Source organism: Pogona vitticeps, chromosome 2 (assembly GCF_051106095.1).
Source record: "Pogona vitticeps strain Pit_001003342236 chromosome 2, PviZW2.1, whole genome shotgun sequence".
Taxonomy (NCBI): Eukaryota; Metazoa; Chordata; class Lepidosauria; order Squamata; family Agamidae; genus Pogona; species Pogona vitticeps.
The window spans coordinates 35,205,427-35,225,729 of record NC_135784.1 but is presented as its reverse complement, the minus strand read 5'-3'; the positions used below and the strand labels follow the sequence as shown (position 1 = coordinate 35,225,729).

At 45.1% G+C, this 20,303-nt stretch overlaps 1 protein-coding gene and 1 long non-coding RNA gene across 4 annotated transcripts in view; one reads left to right on the top strand and one right to left on the bottom strand.

Annotated features, from left to right (window-relative positions):
- The window catches only part of DALRD3 (DALR anticodon binding domain containing 3), a 14,420-nt gene extending 3,839 nt beyond the window's left edge, over positions 1-10,581 (bottom strand). The window contains exons 1-11 of one of the 3 annotated variants that reach the window (XM_020795433.3): positions 9,160-10,581; positions 7,820-8,118; positions 6,473-6,747; positions 5,916-5,974; positions 5,693-5,815; positions 4,990-5,060; positions 3,131-3,189; positions 2,682-2,764; positions 1,501-1,624; positions 1,015-1,073; positions 109-222 (exon numbers count right to left, since the gene is read on the bottom strand). In XM_020795433.3, coding sequence (XP_020651092.3) covers positions 109-222; positions 1,015-1,073; positions 1,501-1,624; positions 2,682-2,764; positions 3,131-3,189; positions 4,990-5,060; positions 5,693-5,815; positions 5,916-5,974; positions 6,473-6,747; positions 7,820-8,118; positions 9,160-9,348 — 1,455 coding nt within the window. In that variant the 5' untranslated portion in view covers positions 9,349-10,581. The other 2 variants (XM_078388804.1, XM_072989306.2) reach the window with 2 other exon arrangements.
- LOC140704324 (uncharacterized) lies at positions 10,506-20,303 on the top strand. The gene is made up of 2 exons (XR_012083451.2): positions 10,506-10,585; positions 19,912-20,303. It is a non-coding gene; the product is annotated as an uncharacterized LOC140704324 (long non-coding RNA).

The following is a 20,303-nucleotide window of genomic DNA, read 5'->3' as shown; positions in this document are numbered from 1 at the left end:
CCCATAGCATGCTGCAGAGATGGTCACACAACACAAAAGACACTAAAAGAAAGAAGGAAAAACGAGTACCTTAATGCCACCCTGTTCATGTCTGAAAACTGAGCTTACCGCCTCTGTGTTGGTTGTGATCCTGAGTCCGCCACTGGTGACGGGGAGCTGCACTGCTTGGCTCAGGACCTCATGAAAAGGCAGGAGACCATTGAACAACAAGAGCCATTCCCCCTGGGAAGAAGCAGAAAGTTGTGAGAGTCCCACTGGCATCAGAGAGGCATGTGACATCCAGCCAAATCCATTCTGATGAAATATGTTGTTTTTTTCCTCACTGCTAACAGCATGCAGCAATAGCAGTCTTGTGGTGGCCCAGTGAAGCATCACACGAACAAACACACACCAGCAATCTCAGCATGAACAACGTTTTCCCACAGTTCGTAGCAGAAGGGGAAAAGGCAGGCCATCTTATCGACAGTGAAGCAAGGTTTCCGGGCGGAGGACACAATTAAAACCATTACCATCACCACTGCAATCTCAGTGGAAGATCACTGTTGCCACATGACTGACAGTAGCAGCAGCAGCAGCAAACAGATCTTTTCCCAACCATGCAAGCTGAGGGCAGCAGGAAGGGATGGGTGGGGATCCTTGGAGTATTTATTTAAAATATTTTACCCACCTTTCTCCTTAAAAGTACCCTCTTGTTAAAGAGCAACAGTAGACAAAACTCCCTAAAACAGACCCTTAGCAATGAGCAGCCTCTCTACCTATGAAGGAGATTCACCTTCTTCCACTCCAGGCCATCAACAAATACAGAAGTGACCCATCAGGAAGATTCCCAATACAAGCAACAAGTTACACAGGAAATATTTGTCTGTGGTTAAGGAGCTCTCCGCCTGTTGTATGTGGTGGAATTGTTGAAAACATGGATGGGTGCAAATCAAATGTCTAGATCTGTCTTTCCTTCATCAATTTTTTAGAATCAGAAAACCCTCCAGGGCCATGTCTTTGTTCTCCTTGGCTCACCTCTTCCCTGAGAGACGAGTAGTTCAGCTCTGAAGGTGGAGGGAAGGCTGGGTACAAACCTGGAATTGGAGGGCAAGAGATTTGTTAAGGGAGGAGCCGAGAGAGGGAATGTTTTAACACTGGCCACCATAAACATCTTATGCAAAGCCTTTGGGGAGATGAAAAAAAATAGATACTTGAAGGGGGTCAAGCCTTCTTTATCAAAACTCACTGGCTACTCATAGCCCAGGGATGAGTCTAGCACCACTCACAAGTAGAAACCACCAAAGGCTGCACAGGTCCCCTCCTAGGTCACACTTTTTTTCAGCCCTACTGCAACTCTCACTCGCCTCCATCCTATTTCCATTCCACAAGCAAGAAAATAATTTGTTTCCTAGATCAGGCTATCTAAGCCCTGCTCAGAATTCAGAGCCTAACTCAACCCAGTCTCAGAACAACTCCACAAATCAAGAGCCAAAAGAGCACACAAGCCCCGCGGGCTCTCACCTTGCTCTGCCGCCTTCTTGTATGTTTCAAAGAGTGTGGCAAGCCGCGCACAATTGTACATCACAAAAGCTCCGCTTTTGGTTCCTTTGGTAGAAACGCTCGTCTCCTTCACGTCCAGAAGAACCTGAGCAGGCGAAAACAAACGGTGCCAGGCGAGCAGGAGGTAGAGAAGGGCAGCTCCCCAAAAGGTCCCAGATTTCCTCGTCTGCCTCCCCCTGCCAGGTATTTTAGGGCTCCTCTCTGGGGAGTGAGATATATGGATCATTGAGCCACCCCACCCTCCCACCCCGTCTCTGTTATTCGGAAAAGATAGCCTTGTCCAAACCAGACTGGACTCAGCTGTAGAAGAGGAATCCCGACAATTCTCTTACATAAGGTCAGATTTATCTCCTGCTTTTTGACTGTTCTTCTCCTCACTCTTTGTTTGATCCAAGATGCTTGCAATGGTTGCTGAAACCATGGCTAGCCCAAAATAGCCAGGTTCACTCTTCTGATTCACTCAAGGACAAGGGTGGGATACATCTGGCCTTATCCTAGAGTGCTGGACTACACTCCCCACCCGTGCGATCTAGCACAGCTAATGGTGAGGGATGAGGGCTGGTGTAGGCAAGGAACATCTGGAAGGCCATGCCTCTCTTCTGAACCATTAACTTCTTCTGTGTTTCTTCAGATTTAGCCACCTCACCCCCACCTTTAAGACACAAGGTTCTGCCCACACATTTGTTTGAACAAATCCTGTGTCCTTTTTTGGAGCTGGAGAGGGATTGACCCCACGCACTCCAACATGCTGTCGCTGGGATCTTGATTCAGGAACCAGCAGTTGTCAATTGCTTTTGTTTACCATTGATAGCTCAGCCTCCATGGATTAGCTAGCAGTTAGAATGCATACAAAGATCTGTGCACTATCGTCCATAGTCCAAAAACCTTCCCGTCCACCTGCCTGCCAACAAATTCTATCTTCCGATTTAATTACATGGCTGGAAGTTGCATAAAAATCACGTTCTCGTAATACAGGATCCTGCACCCATGTTATATATGCTGGAATGAGCCATTTTGCCTAAGTATAAGCCCTTCGTGTGTCTCTCTGTCTCTGTCTCTCTCCGTCTCTCTGTCTCTCTCTCTCTCCCCCCCTTCTAAGCAACGACTGATAAAGAGCATCTCCAAAGGATTCCTTTGCTTACTTGGTTCCGATGGGTCGTGCCCAGTATCTCAAATCGGATGGAAGCTGAGGTCAATATGCTGATGGTTTCAGTCCAGGTGTCGTCTGCAGCAAGAAAACCAGAGATGAGAAAGCAGCTCAGCTCAAATGGAGTGAAGACCTCAGGGAAGGCGCCAGGGAACCCCCACTTTTCCCAAACTAATAGGCCAAATGGGAAGACTTGAAAGGTCAAGGACACTCAGAGGAAAGCCCTGCAAGAAGCTAGGCAGCAAACCGAAACCATCTAAGCAACAAACCCAGAAACATAAGGCTTTCCCTACCTGAAAACAGAAATAAGCTGCCCACCCAGCATGGGGATGCCTTCCCAAGGCCCCAAGGTGTAATAAGGCTCCAGAAAACCTCCAGCAGGGGAGGGAAGGGAAGGGGGGGGGGAGAGAGAAATGGGTAATATGGAATAGGATGAAACTTTACCTTGAGAGAGGTCTCCATATTTCAGCACTGAAGCCTCATACATCTGGGAGTGCCGTAGCCTGTAAGGAATCAGCAAGAAGTGTGTGTAACTCCTCAGTAGAGTTGGCCATTCTCATTGGGCTAGTGGCCAGGCAGGCTGGCTGGCTGGAACTCTGGGAGCTGTAGTTCAAAACGTTAGCTTTTCCAAGCTCTTTTTTTTCCCATCGTAAACAAACAAACAATACTCAAAGGAATGCAGACACGGGAACAAAAGGAAAATATAGTATATGATATAGTTTTGGCTCCATGGCTGTGTTACAATACTAAAATCCATAACCTATTCTCTACTCATGTTTGTTTCTTGGCCCAAACATAAAATATTTTCCAGCTTTCTTTGACATATGTTCTTGGGTTCTCGTGTAATGCCTCTGACAGGCTGCCCATTTCTGCACTATCCAATAATTTTTTAATCAGAGCCTCCACCTTCGGGTTTTCCTGATTTTTCTGGGTTTGGGTCCAAATAAGCCTTGCAGCTGTCAATATGTGCAACAACATATATTTAATTTTTTTATCAACAATTTCTGGCATTATATTCAGCAGAAACATTTCTAGTTTAAAAGCTATTTTTTGCTGTATAATTTCTTGTGTAGTATCTTTTCTCAGTCTCCAGAATCTTTTTACTGTATCGCATGTCCACCACATATGAAAAAGAGCCCCAGGCTGCTCACCACACTTCCAACGTGTGTTGCTAACTCCCAATGCCATTTTTGCCAATTCTAGAGGTGTAAGGTGCCATCTATAAAACATATTTAAAACATTTTTCTCTCACTTTTACTGGTTTAATCTACCTATAGTTATCATTCCACATTCGAGTCCAGTCATCTATGTCTATCTTATAACCTAAATGTTGTGCCCATTTAATCATCACTGCTTTCACCCTTTCATCTTCTAAATTACATTCTAACAAAAAAGTATACATTTTTGTATAATCTTATCACCAGTGTATATCCATAACCCATCCACCTGAACCTTCCCTTCATAAAAGCCCATTATTTTGTCTTTTTTTAAACCTTGATTCTAATTTTAACATCACTCACCAGTCCATCTGTAGACCGTTTTCCTTCAGCTCCTGTATATTTTTTTAATTGTTGCTTTTTGGTTAAAAGCTCTTTATACGTATATCTCAATTCTTTCGAGATTAGGTAAGGTTGTGTGAAAGCTTCCAAAGGCACAACCCATATCTTTTTTTTTTTTTTTTTTTTTGTATATTTGCCCCTGGAATTTTTGCTAAACCTGGTGTAGCACTCTCCTTACAATGTGCTCAGGAAAATGTGTTTGGTCTTTGATCTTACCATGCCGTATATATGCGTGCCATCCTAATCTTTTCCAAGCTCTGAATGTTACCTTGCATGCCCTGTATAACACCTGCACTGCTATGGATGCTGAATCCAGTTCTGAATAATAAAAGGACTAATAAGATGAGGAGGAAAAGAAAGGAGGGGCTCAGCACCACCCTCAGCTTATGTGGCTCTGCTGGATCACTGCTGATGAGACCCTTTTCCATGTCTGAGCATATACTCTTCAAGACCTAAGATTGCTCCCAAAGACAGAGTGTGGAAAACTACCTGTACAGGGAGTTCAGGAAACAAAAATGTCAGCCCCAAGATGGGAACATGTGCTTGCATAAGACTACGGACAAGCCCCATATCAAGGGACTGTAGTAGTCAGCCATTCGCACCAGGCAGGGTGCTCAGAAAGCAAGTGCAGACAAGATTGTAAGGGTCTCGGCTTGCCTAAAATGTTGACAGATGTGATCCACTCTTCTGAGTAGAGCAAATGGGTCCCGGATGGGAAACTGCTGGGGGAGAAGAGTCACTTACTGGAAGTACTGAAGAGCATTCAGAGGAGAAGCAGAAGGGATGGTTTTCACAGGTCCACAGACAAGGTGTTTCTAAGGAATTAACAGACACACAAAGCAGTAGCAGAGCTACGGAATATTTGGAACACGCGCAATATAAGGAGAGAACAGAATCAAGGTGTTCAAACTCAAGTTCTTCAATTAGGCATCCTTTAAATTAGCAAAGTTCTTAAGACATCAAAAGCAGAAAGATGGGGCAGTTTCCACATCAGAACTGAAGATCCTGATTCCTGCACGAAGGGTGAAAGCCTGGGCACAGTAAATGGGCAAAACGGTCACTGTCCCACTTTCTGGTCTCCCCGTAGCAGCACTCTGCTTTCTTGCCACAGAGGCTCCTTAGGGGTCCTGGCGACTATCTTCTTTTCCTTCCAGTTCTACTGTTCAGCAAGATTAGCCAAGCAAGGCCAAAGGCAGAAGCCAGGCAGAGGGGCTTTGCTGACGATGGGAATTAAAATGGCCTTCTGTCTTTGAGCCAAGCCAACACAAATGGAAAAACTAGCCTTTCCCAAAAGACAGGTGTGTAGGACTGCAGCTCCCATCGTCCCCTGGCAGTAGGACCAACAGGTATAGCCTGTCAGATACAGAGGGCACCAGGCTGAGGAAATTATGTTTTATATGCACCTCTTGGCCTGTGTATCTTCCCCAAAAGAACAGCCATTCCTCACCTGCAGGTGGGTGAAAGCCTGTGGAGAGACCAGCCTCCACAGTAAGTCCACCTTCTGCTGCTGGAATGCCTCCTTGCTGTTCACCACGTGCACAACACTGAAGCGTCTTCCTGGTGCCGCTGCCTGCAGAAAAAAAAAATCAGCGGCTTGCATGAGATGCACGGACATGTCTAGGTATCATTTCAAGCCGCCGCCACCGAACATGTTCAGCGATGTTACTCACCAGGCACTGAAGGGCCACACGCTGCAGCTCAGCCACTTGGCACAGTTTCTCCTCTGTCACTGAGAGAGAAAGAAGGAGGGTTGAAAAGTTGTTCTCCCTCTCCTTGCCATGTCTGCTTCTGCAATACCGGGGCCTTTGACTTTCTAGAGCTCTCTGGGCTGATGCTTTGCAGCTGAAAGTTACAACCAACCTGCTCTGCAGAACCACACGAGGCCTTTCTCTGCTGGGTGGATAATATCATAGAATTGTGAGACCCATGCTTGGCTTCACCATGAGGCAGAATGCGCTGGCCACCTCAGATAGCCCGTTTGAGATACTGTGAAAAGGCAGCCAGTTTAATATGTTATTCATGTATTTTTTTATTGCCACAGAGAGGCATTTATGGGACTTTCTGCATCAGCTGCCAAAATAACATGACCTGGCCCTGGATATTGTGTATGTGAATGGTGTGGTGTGTGTGTGAGAGAAAAAAGCATCATTTGCTAATCCACCTGAGGCAGCAAAATGCCTTGGGCTAAGACACGATACGTCGTTCAGTGGCCAAAGAAACAGCCTACCAAGAAAGCTATCCAGTTTTGGGTCGTAGTCCTCCAGGCCCTTTTGCAAAGGCTTTTGCTCCAGGAACTTTTTCAACTGCAGCTTACAAAGAACTCCATCCTGATGCATCTGGGTGGATTCAGCATAGGGACACTGACGAAGGGCTTCCTTCATGGCATGGAGATGCTCAAAATTTGGGGACGTTTCCTGTACCGAAGGCCACTCGACTCGTAGCTGACGTAGAAACCGATGGATTTCCTCATCAGCCAAAGTTGGGGTCAGGCGCACGTTGATTCTGCACAGAACATAATGGCACACCGTTGTCCACAGAACTGCCCTGACTGAGCAGAAGAAGCACTAACCATGCTCTATATTTTGCCCAAGGAATAGGAGAAGATTCAGGATGAACCAATGAAGTGGGTGCTGAATTTAGGAGTCCACCTCTGGGTCAGTGGCAGAGTCCAATGCTTTGAATGCACTTCATCCCAGGCATGTGAGCTAAAAAGACCTCACATAACAGGGCCTAGAAAATGGAGTCCCTGAAGAAGATAGCATTGATACTGGGTCTGGATCAGCATAAGGCACCTCCATGCCTGTATTTACACTGATTCAAGCTGCTACTTCACCAGACTCTTACTGAAAGATGTTACTCAAGCCTCCAGCTCCTAACTCTAGTCTCACATCTATGAAAATGTCTTTAGTGCATAAGGCAAATCAGTGAAAAACACCTTCAACAATGTGCAGTATCTTGAAAACCTTAGTGTTTCTTTAAAAAAAAAAACAACAACACACAAGTTTCTAGATATTATGCATGGAAAGGAGAAAGTATGGAGCACTAACGGATGAGTTTTCACAAGCTAACGGGGAAGAGAAGGAGGAATTTCCCTGCTCATGACAATCACAGAAGTAGCTGCTCCCCATGACTTGAAGCAACAGAATATGTCACCAAAACCAAGCAAATACATGTAAATTCCCCCAGTCCAAATATTGTAAGCAGATAGCAATATTTAGGCATTCTTGGCATCAAGGTCTAAAGGGCAAGCAAAGTGAGTAAATCCAGTTCCCAAACCTGGGGCAAACAGCTCAAAGCCCTGATAGACTGCTCTGTCCTCTGGAGTTTCTCCTGCAAAACCTGTACCAGGTTAGAAAATGTAGCTTTTGGACTGCCACTCCCAGAATCCCACAGCCATAGAGCAAGGAGTCTAGGAGTAACCGAACAACATTGAATTGACTTCCAAGTAAGCATGCAGGCAATAGTGCTGTACAGTATATTAAATAAATTGGGGGGGGGGGGGGCTGGGAGAGGACAGTTAACAAGGCATGCATGTTTCAAGATCCTGACATTGAGAACTATTCCTTCCACTAACCCTTGAGCTTGCAGCATGCCTGCCAGGTGGTCCGTGACTAGGATGGTTCTTAGGTCACTCAGGCTGAAAGAGTCCAGGTCCTTGCACCCATGGAGGGGCACACAGTTGAGGAGGATGCTGTGCTCGTGGGCTGCCTGGAGAGGTGTTGTATACACAGGAATGGCTTTCAGGATCTGCTCAAAAACAGCAGGTCTAGCTAACTTCACAGTAAGTCCAGCTGGGGCCATCTCGCAGCTCTGGATGGGTGGTACCCTTGGGCATTTTAGTGAAACCATACTCTCAACCATGTCATTGGGAACCTATCACAATACAAGAAAGAAAAGAGAGAGAAAGAAAGAAAGAGAAAACGAAGTACTATAGAGTTGGCTTCTTTCTGGGGTTAGCTACTCAAGTACAGAAACAAAGCAATTCACCATGTGGTAGACAAAAATACAATGTATGTATGTATTTCATTTATATACCACTCCTGTCTCCAGAGACCCAGCAATACAGCAATAAAATACTTCATAAGAATTATAAAATGCAATAAAACCTAGCAGCAGCCTAGACAATTTTATCTTATATATAAGTATTGTCGTCGTTTAGTCGTGTCCGACTCTTCGTGACCCCATGGATCAGAGCATCCTGTCTTCCATTGCCTCCCGGAGTTTGGTCAAATTCATGTTGGTCGCTTCGATGACATTGTCCAGCCATCTCATCCTCTGTCGTCCCCTTCTCCTCCTGCCTTCACACTTTCCCATCATCAGGGTCTTTTCCAGGGAGTCTTCTCATCAGATGGCCAGAGTATTGGAGCCTCAGCTTCAGGATCTGTCCTTCCAGTGAGCACTCAGGATTATATATAGTAAAAGAGTATATTAGCATATAAAAACGTTTGCTACGTAAGTAATGGAATAGCAATTCCTAGCTCAAATTTGTCTAAGCAACTCTAGGTAGCATGATATAAATCGGGGATCAGCAAAGTGCAACTCTCCAGATATTACTGGATTACAAGTCACATCATTCCCTACCATTGGTTTTTGAAAGGCAGGGATGATGACCTTTACAAACCAATTCTCACTAATAATACAGTATTTGTCTTAAGAATATTCTGCCAATTCAATATAATTAATTCAATGTATCTGGCAAAATCGGGCAATAGTCCACCAAAGGCACAATACATTTTTATTAGTCTTCCAGATGCATCCCAGCTTATTACATTTGGTCAGAGCTTGGCAACAATCTGTTTAGCCGCCCCTTTAAGAGAGCGTCACAACAGCGACTTCTCCAGTCCTTCCTAGAACGTCCGGTTTACAAGGCACTCTCTTAGTGCCCCGCCCCTTCCCCCAGGCCACGCCCCCTACCTGTCCATCTGCGAACATCACCCTGAGAGCGGCTCGGGGTGCCAGGAAGTCACGGTTACGTAAGTTCCGGGCGCTGCTCTCCTTGAACCAAACGGAGCCACGCGCTCCCTCGCCGGCCTTCCGTTGAAGAAGAGCGTTGAAAGCTTCCAGCGTTGCTGACAGAGATAGGCGGCTGTCGACTGTCTCCATAGCGACCAAACGCTCCGCTTCATACTCCGACCTCTTATGTCGGGAGCAGGGGAAAAAGAAGGAACGACGTGATTTCCTGGACGAGTTCGCAGGATGTGACGTCAATCGCGGAAACCATAGAGTTTTTAATGATGAACTGGTTCTCTTTGAAGGGTAGAGATGCAAGGGGGTGGGCGAGGTTTTGGGCTGATTATAGGCATTCGCTTTTTAATAGTACAGTAGGATCTCTTACCCGTGGAGGATTGGTTCCAAGTTGCTGAAAAACGCAGATTAAAGTGAATTCTATACATAGCATGGTCTCTGGTTTCTAGTGGCCAATGCTGGTAATAACGTAGAAATATACTGTATTTCTGTAGGGAACTCTACACATAGCATGGTCTGCGGTTCCCTCTATTGGCCAGTTTTGGTAGCTTTACAAATATATATTTGTCATTTTTTAAAAAAATATTTTCAGACCAGAGATAAGTGAATCAGTGGATACTGATCCCGTGGATATGGTGCTCCTACTGTTCTTAAAAGTGCTTTGGAATGTGAGGGTATTTTTTTGGTTCTTCAATAAATGTTACTTCAAACCCAAACAACTAACAAATTCAGAACAGTTTTGTTGACTGCTGCCCATTAAAATTATGTGGCCTCTTGTTTATGAAAGCTTACATAAGTTACTTGTGGCAGCAAGTTGCTGTTACACAATGTCTTTCTTTAGGTCAGGTTTGGAGTCAGAGAGATGCCCTAATACAATTTGGGGTAAAGCAGTACTCCAATATTGTGCCTTCCCAGCTAAGTCAAAGCTTTTCCTCTGCGTCTGTTCTTTTAGTGCAAGCCACAGACCTGTGTTTTTAAACGGTTTGGATTCAGCTAGAAGGGGCCCTTCTCTTCAGGCAGGTTTTTCCTTAATCTGCATTAGAAGATATTTCTTCATATTATAAAAAAGAAAGCTCTTCTAATGTAGAGGTTAGCTAATGCTCAAGGGACTCCAAATTTTCCCCTTGGGCTGTCAAGGCAAAATCATTGGTAAAGATGAAACGCCTGGAGCATGGGAACGTTGGTTGATCATTTGTGTAAACCCTGTGGTGGACTAGCTTTGCAGAAAAGAAGATTATCTCTTTAGAAGTTGGGACAAGCAAAGGCAAAACACTGTAGCATTTCAAAGACCAATAGTTTTATTTCAATTTGAGTTTTTATGGGCCAAAATCCACTTCCTCAGAAAGCTTGCTGAGACCTTGGGAAATTGTCTCAGGTAAGTGTTTTTAAGAATGGTGCTGTATCAGACAATATTTATTTATTTAAAATGTTTATACCTGACTTTTTTTCTCAAAAGGAAAGGCAGGTTTTTATGTAGTCCAGCATATTAATGAGAATTTAATTTCTCTATGCCTTTGGAACTGCAACCGAGGGTGTCTATCTCTGGACTAGATCAGACGGAAAGCTCTTTAATCTCTCTAGATTGAGAGTGAAGACCAAAGTCCAACTGAAATGCATGCGGGACTTCCTCTTCGCAGATGATGCAGCCATCATTGCCCACTCTGATGAAGACCTCCAACAACTCATGAATCGTTTCAGCAAGGCCTGACAAGACTTTGGACTAACAATCAGCCTGAAGAAAACACAAGTCATGGACCAGGGCGTGGACTCACCTCCTTCTATTACCATCTCTAAACAAGAATTGAAAGTTGTTCATGACTTTGTGTACCTTGGCTCAACCATCTCTGACACCCTCTCTCTGGATGTCGAGCTGGATAAACGCATTGGCAAAGCAGCCACCATGTTCTCTAGACTCACAAAGAGAGTATGGCTCAATAAGAAGCTGACGACACATACAAAGATCCAGGTCTACAGAGCCTGTGTCCTAAGCACACTCCTGTACTGCAGTGAGTCCTGGACCCTTTGTGCACGGCAGGAGAGGAAGCTGAACACGTTCCATATGCACTGCCTCTGATGGATTTTTGGTATCACCTGGCATGACAAAGTCCCAAACAGAGTAGTCCTAGAACGAGCTGGAATTTTCAGCATGAATACATTACTGAAACAGTGACGTCTACGTTGGCTTGGGCACGTCGTGAGAATGGCTGATCGTCGGATTCCAAAGGATCTCCTGTATGGAGAATTAGTGCAGGGAAATCGCCCCAGAGGGAGACCACAGCTGCGATACAAGGACGTCTGCAAACGAGATCTGAAGGCCTTAGGAATAGACCTCAACAGATGGGAAACCCTGACATCTGAGCATTCAGCCTGGAGGCAGGCACTGCATCACAGCCTCTCCCAATTTGAAGAGACCCTTGCCCAGCAGGCCGAGGCAAAGAGGAAGTCACAAAAGCAAAACCAGGGAGCTGGACAGGGGACAGATTGGATTTGTCTTCAGTGTGGAAGGGATTGCCACTCTCGAATTGGCCTCCTCAGCCCCACTAGACGCTGTTCCAAGTCCTCCATAAAGAGCAGGTTACCATAGTCTTTCGAGACTGAAGGATGCCTAACAATTTCTCTATGCACTTTTTATTGTTATTGATGCACTTGGCCTTCTCTAATAAGTTTCGTTGAGATGGCCCTGATTGTAAACATAGTTTGGAGGATGGGACCTTGTCTGTTTCTGTGCAGTGTGTTTGTGCTTGTGAAGAGGAGCCGATTAAAGCGGGTGTTGTTAGAAGTAGTGAGCCATCCCCTCCATCGTCTCAGGCGAGTGAAGGCGACACCGCTTTAAGTTCACCTAGGTTAAACAGTTTTGTTGGACCCATGGAAGTTATTGTGCACGCATCGGCTTCTTCTGATAGTAAAAGTTCTGTTAATAACATTATATTTCCTGTGGTTAATGGTGTCAAAGAAGAGGAACCGCTAGACTTTAAACAAGGACCCAATCACAGTGCTGCTAGCATGATTGTCAGGCAACTGCCAACTACAACATCCTCCTGTCTATAAATATGCTTTCTCCAGGTATCCTGTTCCAACAGTTTCTCTTTTAAAAAGCGAGTTGAACACTATAGAGTGTTTGTATTTTAACGTATTGCATAAGGAGGACAAACAATGGAAACTTTAAAATAAAGCAGAAGTAAATGCCATCTCTCTTGGCTTGGCAACGAGAAGTGGAAACAAAAGATGAGAAAATTAAACAAAACACTAAGGTTATTTTATGTTATTGCTGTTTACTGTCCAGAGGTGAGCAGTGCCTTATACACTTCATACACCAGCAGTTCTCAAAATTTTTATTGCACTACAGTATTTGAAAACTTCTGAGGAACTTTGTATACCAACGTGTTCTTGTCTATAAACCATATCACATATATTAACTATACAGTGTTTTTCTTTCTGAGTGCTCCTATTATCAAACCTGGTTTCATATTATGCCTGTAAATAAAGGCTTCATTAGTCTGTTTGATGATCTGAATATAGTTGAAATAGTTTGTCTCCATCATAAAAAAAAACTACATTGTGTACAGCTGCACATGGGTGTGAAGCTGATGCAGAATTCACATAGGAAAAGGAAGCTCATGATGCTGATACAGCATTTGTCATACTCAGATGCTCCTTGAGGAAGTTTTAAATTGTTCTTGTTTAGCCATCTGATTGGTTATTGGTGGGTGGGAGTCTCATTTTAGAGGGAACACATTTTATCAGACGCTGTTTCAGTTCTGTGTTTTTATAGATATAGCAAAATATAAATAGCCAAAGAGATGAGAGCTGTATTAACAGAAACAGCGCCTGCCATCTGCTGAGGTGGGAGATTTTTATCAGAATAAAGTGTGGGTAAGATTTTGCATTGTCGTTGTGGTGCTGGAGGAGACTCTTGAGAGTCCCCTGAACTGCAAAGAGAACAAACCTATCTATTCTGAAGGAAATCAAGCCTGAGTGCTCACTGGAAGGACTGATCCTGAAGCTGAGGCTCCAATACTTTGGCCATCTCATGGGAAGAGAAGACTCCCTGGAAAAGACCCTGATGTTGGGAAAGTGTGAAGGCAAGAGGAGAAGGGGACGACCGAGGATGAGATGGCTGGACAGTGTCTGCGAAGCAACCAACATGAAATTGACCCAAGTCTGGGAGGCAGTGGAAGACAGGAGGGCCTGGTGTGCTCTGGTCCATGGGGTCACGAAGAGCCGGACATGACTTAACAACTAAGCAACAGCAAGGTTTTGTATTATGATAATAAGATTTAGGGAGCCGCTGCCTTGTGTTTCTCTGTCTTGTCTCCTCTGTCTTAGCCATTAGGAGATAAGGGATAAGAAGTGGGCAACCTGCAGCATGTTTGTTACCCAGAGAACCATTTTTTTAAGAATTAATGCTTTTTAGGGGATAAAGTTTATGCAGCAAGTCTTTGTGTCCTATGGGACACAGGGGAAACTTTTACTACACCCAACATGCCTGGCCCAGCCTCTAGTATTGCAAATTATTTTTAATTGTATGTTTGGCCACTAGAGGTTGCAAAGGCATTTTTTTCAGTTGGATTTTTGTTGTTAAAACCTACTTTTTTCCAAGTTAATAAAAACCTCTTGTAGCAACCTATTTATGTATTTATTTGTTTGAAATATTTATATGCTGTCTTTCTCCTAAAAGGATCCAAAGTGGCTTTCATAATTAAAAAAAAAACAATATTTAAAAGCTAAATTCATGTGTAAGGGAGAGAGTGAGCTGGGTTCAATCCACATCATGGTTTCACCAAACCCCAAACTCTGGAAAACCTCTCCCAGAGAGACAGCCCAGAAAGATACCATAGTTGATGCTAACAAAACCTACTGCGAAGTCCAGCAAGACCAACCGGGACACACTCCCGCTGTCTTATTTCCCAGCGTAGGTCATCCACCAAAGGGACAAAGCAATCTCCATCCCATTACCAGGCTGTGAAGGGAAAGACCAGAAGCTCCGGGTCTTTCTGGTAGAGCCGACTCTCTTAAAGACTTCCAAAATGACCCAGACTAGCCCTCCCGCCTCCCCTGGTAGTAAGAAAGATCAAGGGGCTGTCGCACAGGAGTCAGGAGGAGCACCACCGGAAGGGAAGGTGTCATGTGCAGTGGATACCAGTGACTTGGAGGAAGCACTCAAGGGGTTAATGGCACCCGGTCCTTATAAGGAAGAATTGGAGGGAAGAAAGGAGGAGGGGTTAAACAGGGAAGAAGGAGGGCTGGGATATATAATGGTGAAGCGGGATGATATCCCCGGTGGTTGGGAGATGGTCTGGATAGAGGATCCGTGGACCAAGCGTTGGGAGCAGGTGCGTGTGCCTTGAGAGGAGACTGAAAGGAGACGTAAGAGGGGTTTGATGCAGAAACCCTCTTACTGGGGGGAGACTGAGGCTAAGCTCTGGCGTAAGAAGCTGGCCGAGGCGAAGGAGGCGAGTGAAAGGGAGAGGGCGGCCAGGCAGGCATGGCATATAGAAGAGCTGAAGAAGATGGGCTGTTACCTGGTCCCTGGAGTGCCTCGCCAAGAGAAGGAGACCTCTCGTGGGGGTGGATTGGAGATGAAGAAACCCTCCCATTGTTGAGTCCGTTTGACCGAGAAGTAAAGGACAAGTTATTGGGGAAGGTCCCTGTTGGACCTTGGGACTCTGAACCTGTTAAAACTGTTTTTGAAACTACATGGATACCCTTGCCCGAGCCTGTTGCCGGGCAAGAGAACAAACCAGAATCACCAGTAAAAAATGACGTTCCGTTTATTCCAGTTAATAAAGAAAAGTTAACAGCAGAGAAAGCAGTGTCGACTCCTTCTTGGGAAGAGTGGGAAGCCCAAAACAACGAACCTTCACACAGGCATAAAGCCAGATTGAAATAATGTCTCATCCGGGAACACCATTTGCTCCAGCATTTTGCACAGACTCCCTGGTCATTCTCCAATACCATTGAGATCCAAGGAGGGCTTTTTCAGCAATGGTCTTACAACTGCCTCCTTTGAGCATGCTGGCATCCAACCTTGTTGCAAGGAGGTACTCACCACTCCTACCAACTCAACCAGCCCCACTGTGGTAGCTTTTATAAGCCAGGAAGGGCAAAGGACATGGTAATCTCCACCTCTCCAAGGGTCCTGTCTACACCCTCAGGCTGCCAAAATAGAAATTTACCCATTAGAACAGGACAAGCAGAGGACATGGTTACATAACTATAGTATGGTCTGCCTTCTCTTCCTACTGGCCAGCATGTAATAAGCCCTTGACCAGTCAAAAGAGCTTCATCAGATGATTGTGCAGACCCAATGGTGGCGGAGAAGACTGACTTTGCTGCTTCCAATAGGTGTCATCTCTGAGCTGTCCATCATTTTTGCTCTCCATCCTACTTGTTTCACTGCCATCAGCTTTCCAGTAATCCAGGGCCCCAGTTTGACTCTTCTTCGTGGGAGGGAGCGCTTAGGAGCAATTATGTCAACAGTCCTGGCCTTTTCCCTAGACGTCAATCAAACCTTTAACAAAATCACCTGCTAAGGCGACAGGAAACTCCTGAAGAGCTATCAGGAAACCAGTTGATTGCATCAGCCTCCTATCTTAATCGGCCGTCCGCTCCTGCAGAGACTCTGCGTTTCAGGGAGTCGAAACCCCACCAGATAATGATCTATCCATGTCAATGGAACAGCATAGAGTTTCTCCACTCCCAGGTCACTAACAGCTACTCAAGAACAGAAAACCAGGTCTAAAGTGTGTCCTGCAGCCCGGATGGGGCCAGATAGCATTTGGGACAGACCCGGGGTTGCCATGGAGGGCATGAAGTCCTGAGCCACAAAGCGGTCTCAGCGTAGATGTTAAAATTGCCAGGACAAAAAGCTGAGGGAACTCCCATCAACACCACCGCCACGAGACGAGCTTAGCTAGCTTAGAGAACCCGGGTGGACAACGCTGAGTGAGATTAATCATCCAGGATAGCTCTTGCCTTCTGTTTAGCAACCTGGCATCTAGCAAGTCACGGTACATAGCAACTGCTTAAAACATTAAAAAATAATTCTAATACAAATTAACCCCATTAGCATTACATCTCAAGAATGCCCCTCAGCCCCCCCCCGTTCTAGCAGAATTGCTTAAAGGACGGACAGTTGCATAACTTCCACTCTCACTATCTCACTACAATCGTTACTGTTATCCCAGCAATCATAACGATATCACCCTCATGATGGGGGGGTGGACTATTCTAAAGATTGGACTGGGTCCAATCTTGTTTGGACCGGAATACCATGCAGAGTACCGAATGTAACTGGAGCACAAAGTTATGGGGCAGGGTGTGTCTTTTGGGGGGGGGGGGGGCTTTAATGATAATTTGAGAGAAAAGAAAAAATGTGGCAGAGATCACTTGGGCTGATCATCCTCCCCCTCTCTTCTTGCTCTGCTTCCCCCCTCCCCACCCCCCAAGCTGAAAAGGAAGGAGATATGGAATCAAGTTCATTTTCCTTCCTCTGTCATAGTTTATCAGACACACAGGGGAAGGGAGATTAGATGATACTAAACAGCCATCTTCCTTTCTGCTTTGTTCTTCTCTTGGTCTTTCTGCATCAGGCTTTTCTTTTTTAAAACTTTGTATGCAAAACAAAACTTCTCATTTAGATACAGTTTTCCCCCTGGGACTTTTTTTAAAATGCTTAAAATGATTCTGGTGAAACACAAAGGACATTGCCGGCCATAAACATGAAAGTAACAAAGTAAAGGTTCCCCTTGACATTTAGTCCAGTCGTGTCCGACTCTAGGGCGCAGTGCTCATCCCCATTTCCAAGCCATAGAGCCAGCATTTGTCCGAAGACAATCTTCCGTAGTCACGTGGCCAGCGCGACTAGACACGGAACGCGTTACCTTCCCACCGAGGTGGTCCCTATTTATCTACTCACAGTTTTACATGCTTTTCAACTGCTTGGTTGGTAGGAGGAAAGTAACAAGGCATGATCTAATTGAGATTACCCTATCGTGTGCTTTTCTGAGCAGGGATGGCTACCAGCTGCCTTTTTTATTTGCTAGAACTACCTTCCCCAACCTGCTGGTCTCCAGATGTGCTGGATGATAGCTCCTTTCACCTCCAGTGGCCATGTTGGATGGGGAACCATATGGAGGACCTCGGGTTGGGGAATTCTGCACAGTCCAATTCGCCATGAAACAGGAACATCTTTTGCTGTACAGCAGAATACAGAATACAAATGATATAAATCTTTCTCCTACAACTCTGACAAATATGTTTCCTAATGAATGAAATGTAGCCCTCGTTCTTTTACCTTAACTTGACTGAAAGGGAGTAGAGTTGCCAAATAATAGATTAAACTGCTAAAAATAAAAGTTGTATTGGCTTTGAAGTCCACCAACGTCCCATCCTTGTTCTAGCCAGGCTGTCCAAGTTTGGTTCCCGAGGGCCAAACAGATCCTTCTTCAAGATGAGGCTGTGAAAGGCTCAGGAACTGTTTTCATTTTTTCTTCACTTTTTCTGCTTGTTCCATCAATCTCAGTGCTTGTTTCTTGTTGAAGTGCAATCAACATTTATTTAATGCTTCCTCTTTCATTTAGTAATGTTGAGTAACTCATTTCAGTGATGAAACACAATTAGCAGCGGCAGCAACAACAAAAAGCAGCAGCAAGTACCCCTGTTCCAATTAAGGAAACGTGATTTTGATGGATGTGTATAATTAGCCCAAGTCACAGACTGCAGTTTTCCTTGGCAGCGTTACATATACTGTAGGAAAAACCATGTTGATATCGATTGGTACTGTCAAGTACAAGAAAAGCTAGCAAAACCAGCGCTCTAAAGGGTTGTGAAAACTACTATCAACCAGCAGAGAGTCTGTTGAGATTAGAACAGAAGGACTACCTGAGGATTTATTTATTTATTTATTTATTTATTTATTTATTTATTTATTTATTCATTCATTCATTCATTCATTCATTCATTCATTCATTCATTCATTCATTCAATTTTTTGCCCCGCCCCTCTAGACAACGTCTACTCGGGGTGGCTTACAAAAATTAAAACACATTAAAACAATGTAGAAAATAACTAGCATAATGCAATTATTATAATTAATACTATCCAAGATGGCAACATAAAGAACCAGAAAAAAAAGGGGGGAACTTAGGTGACTGGGGGGAAGGCCTGTCTGAATAACCATGTTTTTAGTTGGTTTTTGAACACACCCAGCGAGGGTGCCAGCCGAATTTCAGTGGGAAGTGTGTTCCACAGCCGAGGGGCGACCGCCAAGAAGGCCTGGTTTCTTGTTTTCTCCTTCCGGGCTTCCCTCGGCGTCAGGCCCCTCAGCCATCCCTGCTGGCTATGTCGGGTGATTCGGGTAGATCTGGGTGGGAGGAGGCGATCTGCCAAATATTGAGGTCCCAAACCGTTTAGGGCTTTATATGTAATCATTGATACTTTGAAGTCAATGCGGAAACGAATAGGTAACCAGTGCAGCGCAGCCAGAATGGGGGAGATGTGCTGATATTTTCTCACCCCACTAATAAGCCTAGCTGCTGCATTCTGGACCATCTGGAGTTTCTGCATGAGCCTCAAAGGCAGCCCCACGTAGAGTGTGTTACAATGGTCTAATCTCGAGATTACGAGCGCATGGACTAGAGTAGTGAGGGCCCCCCGATCAAGATATGGCCGCAGCTAGGCAATCCGCCATAGATGAAAATAGGCAGAACGGACCATGGACGCCACCTGGGTTTCCATAGTTAGCGCCGGGTCCAGATGTATCCCCAAGCTGCGGACCTCACTCTTTGTGGCAGGGGTCATCCCTCCAAAAGAAAGGGAGTCACCTATGCCGCTGACGGGCCACCCACCCTCAAGACCTCTGTCTTGTCCGGGTGCATCTCAGACCACAGAGCCACTCCCTTTGAACAGTTACAGTGGGGTCTTGACTTGAGAACTTAATCCGTATTGGAAGGCGGTTCTCAAGTCAAAAAGTTCTCAGGGCAAATCTGCATTTCCCATAGGAATGCATTGAAAGCCATTTGATCCATATCTGCTCTTTTCCGTCCATAGAAACTAATGGGAAGCTGCTATTCCACCTTCGACCACTAGTGGGGGGATATTTTGTTTCTTTTTTTCTTAGGTCAAGAAAGGTTCTGGGAAGGCAGGGAAAATACAGTCCAGGCAGTACCAGGCAGTCCGAAGACTGTCTCCCAATCCACTCTCTAAACGCTGGGAGGAGTGAGGAAGCAGACAGGCACCCTTTTCACTGGCCAACAGTTAACTGAAAGTTCAAATTTTGCACTTTCCCTGCCTCCCACGTGGTTTTTTTTCCGTTCTTAACTCAAATCTAAGTATGTAAGTCAAGTCAATATTTTCCTATGAGAGTGGTTCTTAAGTCAAAATGTTCTTAACTCGAGCCGTTCTTAAGTCAAGACCCCACTGTATGTCTGAAACTTGTATCGGTACTGCAATAAATGGTGTGTTTGTTTCCTGCATGTGGTACCCTTATGTGTCTCTCTTTGGGTGTCATTCCAATCTTTTGCTATGTATGGTGGACTCTGTTTGGTGCACAGCTGTGGGAATGGCATCTTCTGTTAGCTAAGGCTTGTCTGGTTTAATTATGCAGAGTTATACTCTTATGTGTTGTTTTATATCAATGTAGATAGGCACGGCACGTTCATGTTGTTACCCATTGTCTTCTCACCTGGCTTCTTTCTTGAGGTGACACCAGCTGGAGGCAGAGCAAGGGGGCTGCCCTCTCTGCACCACCCACAGCCAAGAGGTGATCTGAGAATTCCTGCTCACTCCAGACCAACTACTGACTGTCAGCAGTGGCAGGAGAAGATCCCCCCCGGGGCCCTGTTGGCACTCACGGTCACAGAAGAAGGGAGCTGGTGGCTCCCAAACAGGAAGTGTGGTGGTGAAGAAAACTATACTAGAGTTCCACTGGTCAACAGAAGGCCTGCCCCATCCCCTGGGATCATGGTGTAGACATTCAAGTGTCTCCTTTCTGGTCATTTATAGCTTGCATTTTTTTTACATTGGGTGTCTGTGCCTCTGGGATGTAATTATTCTGTAACTTAACCCTGAAATTAAACTATTTATGGCTAAGA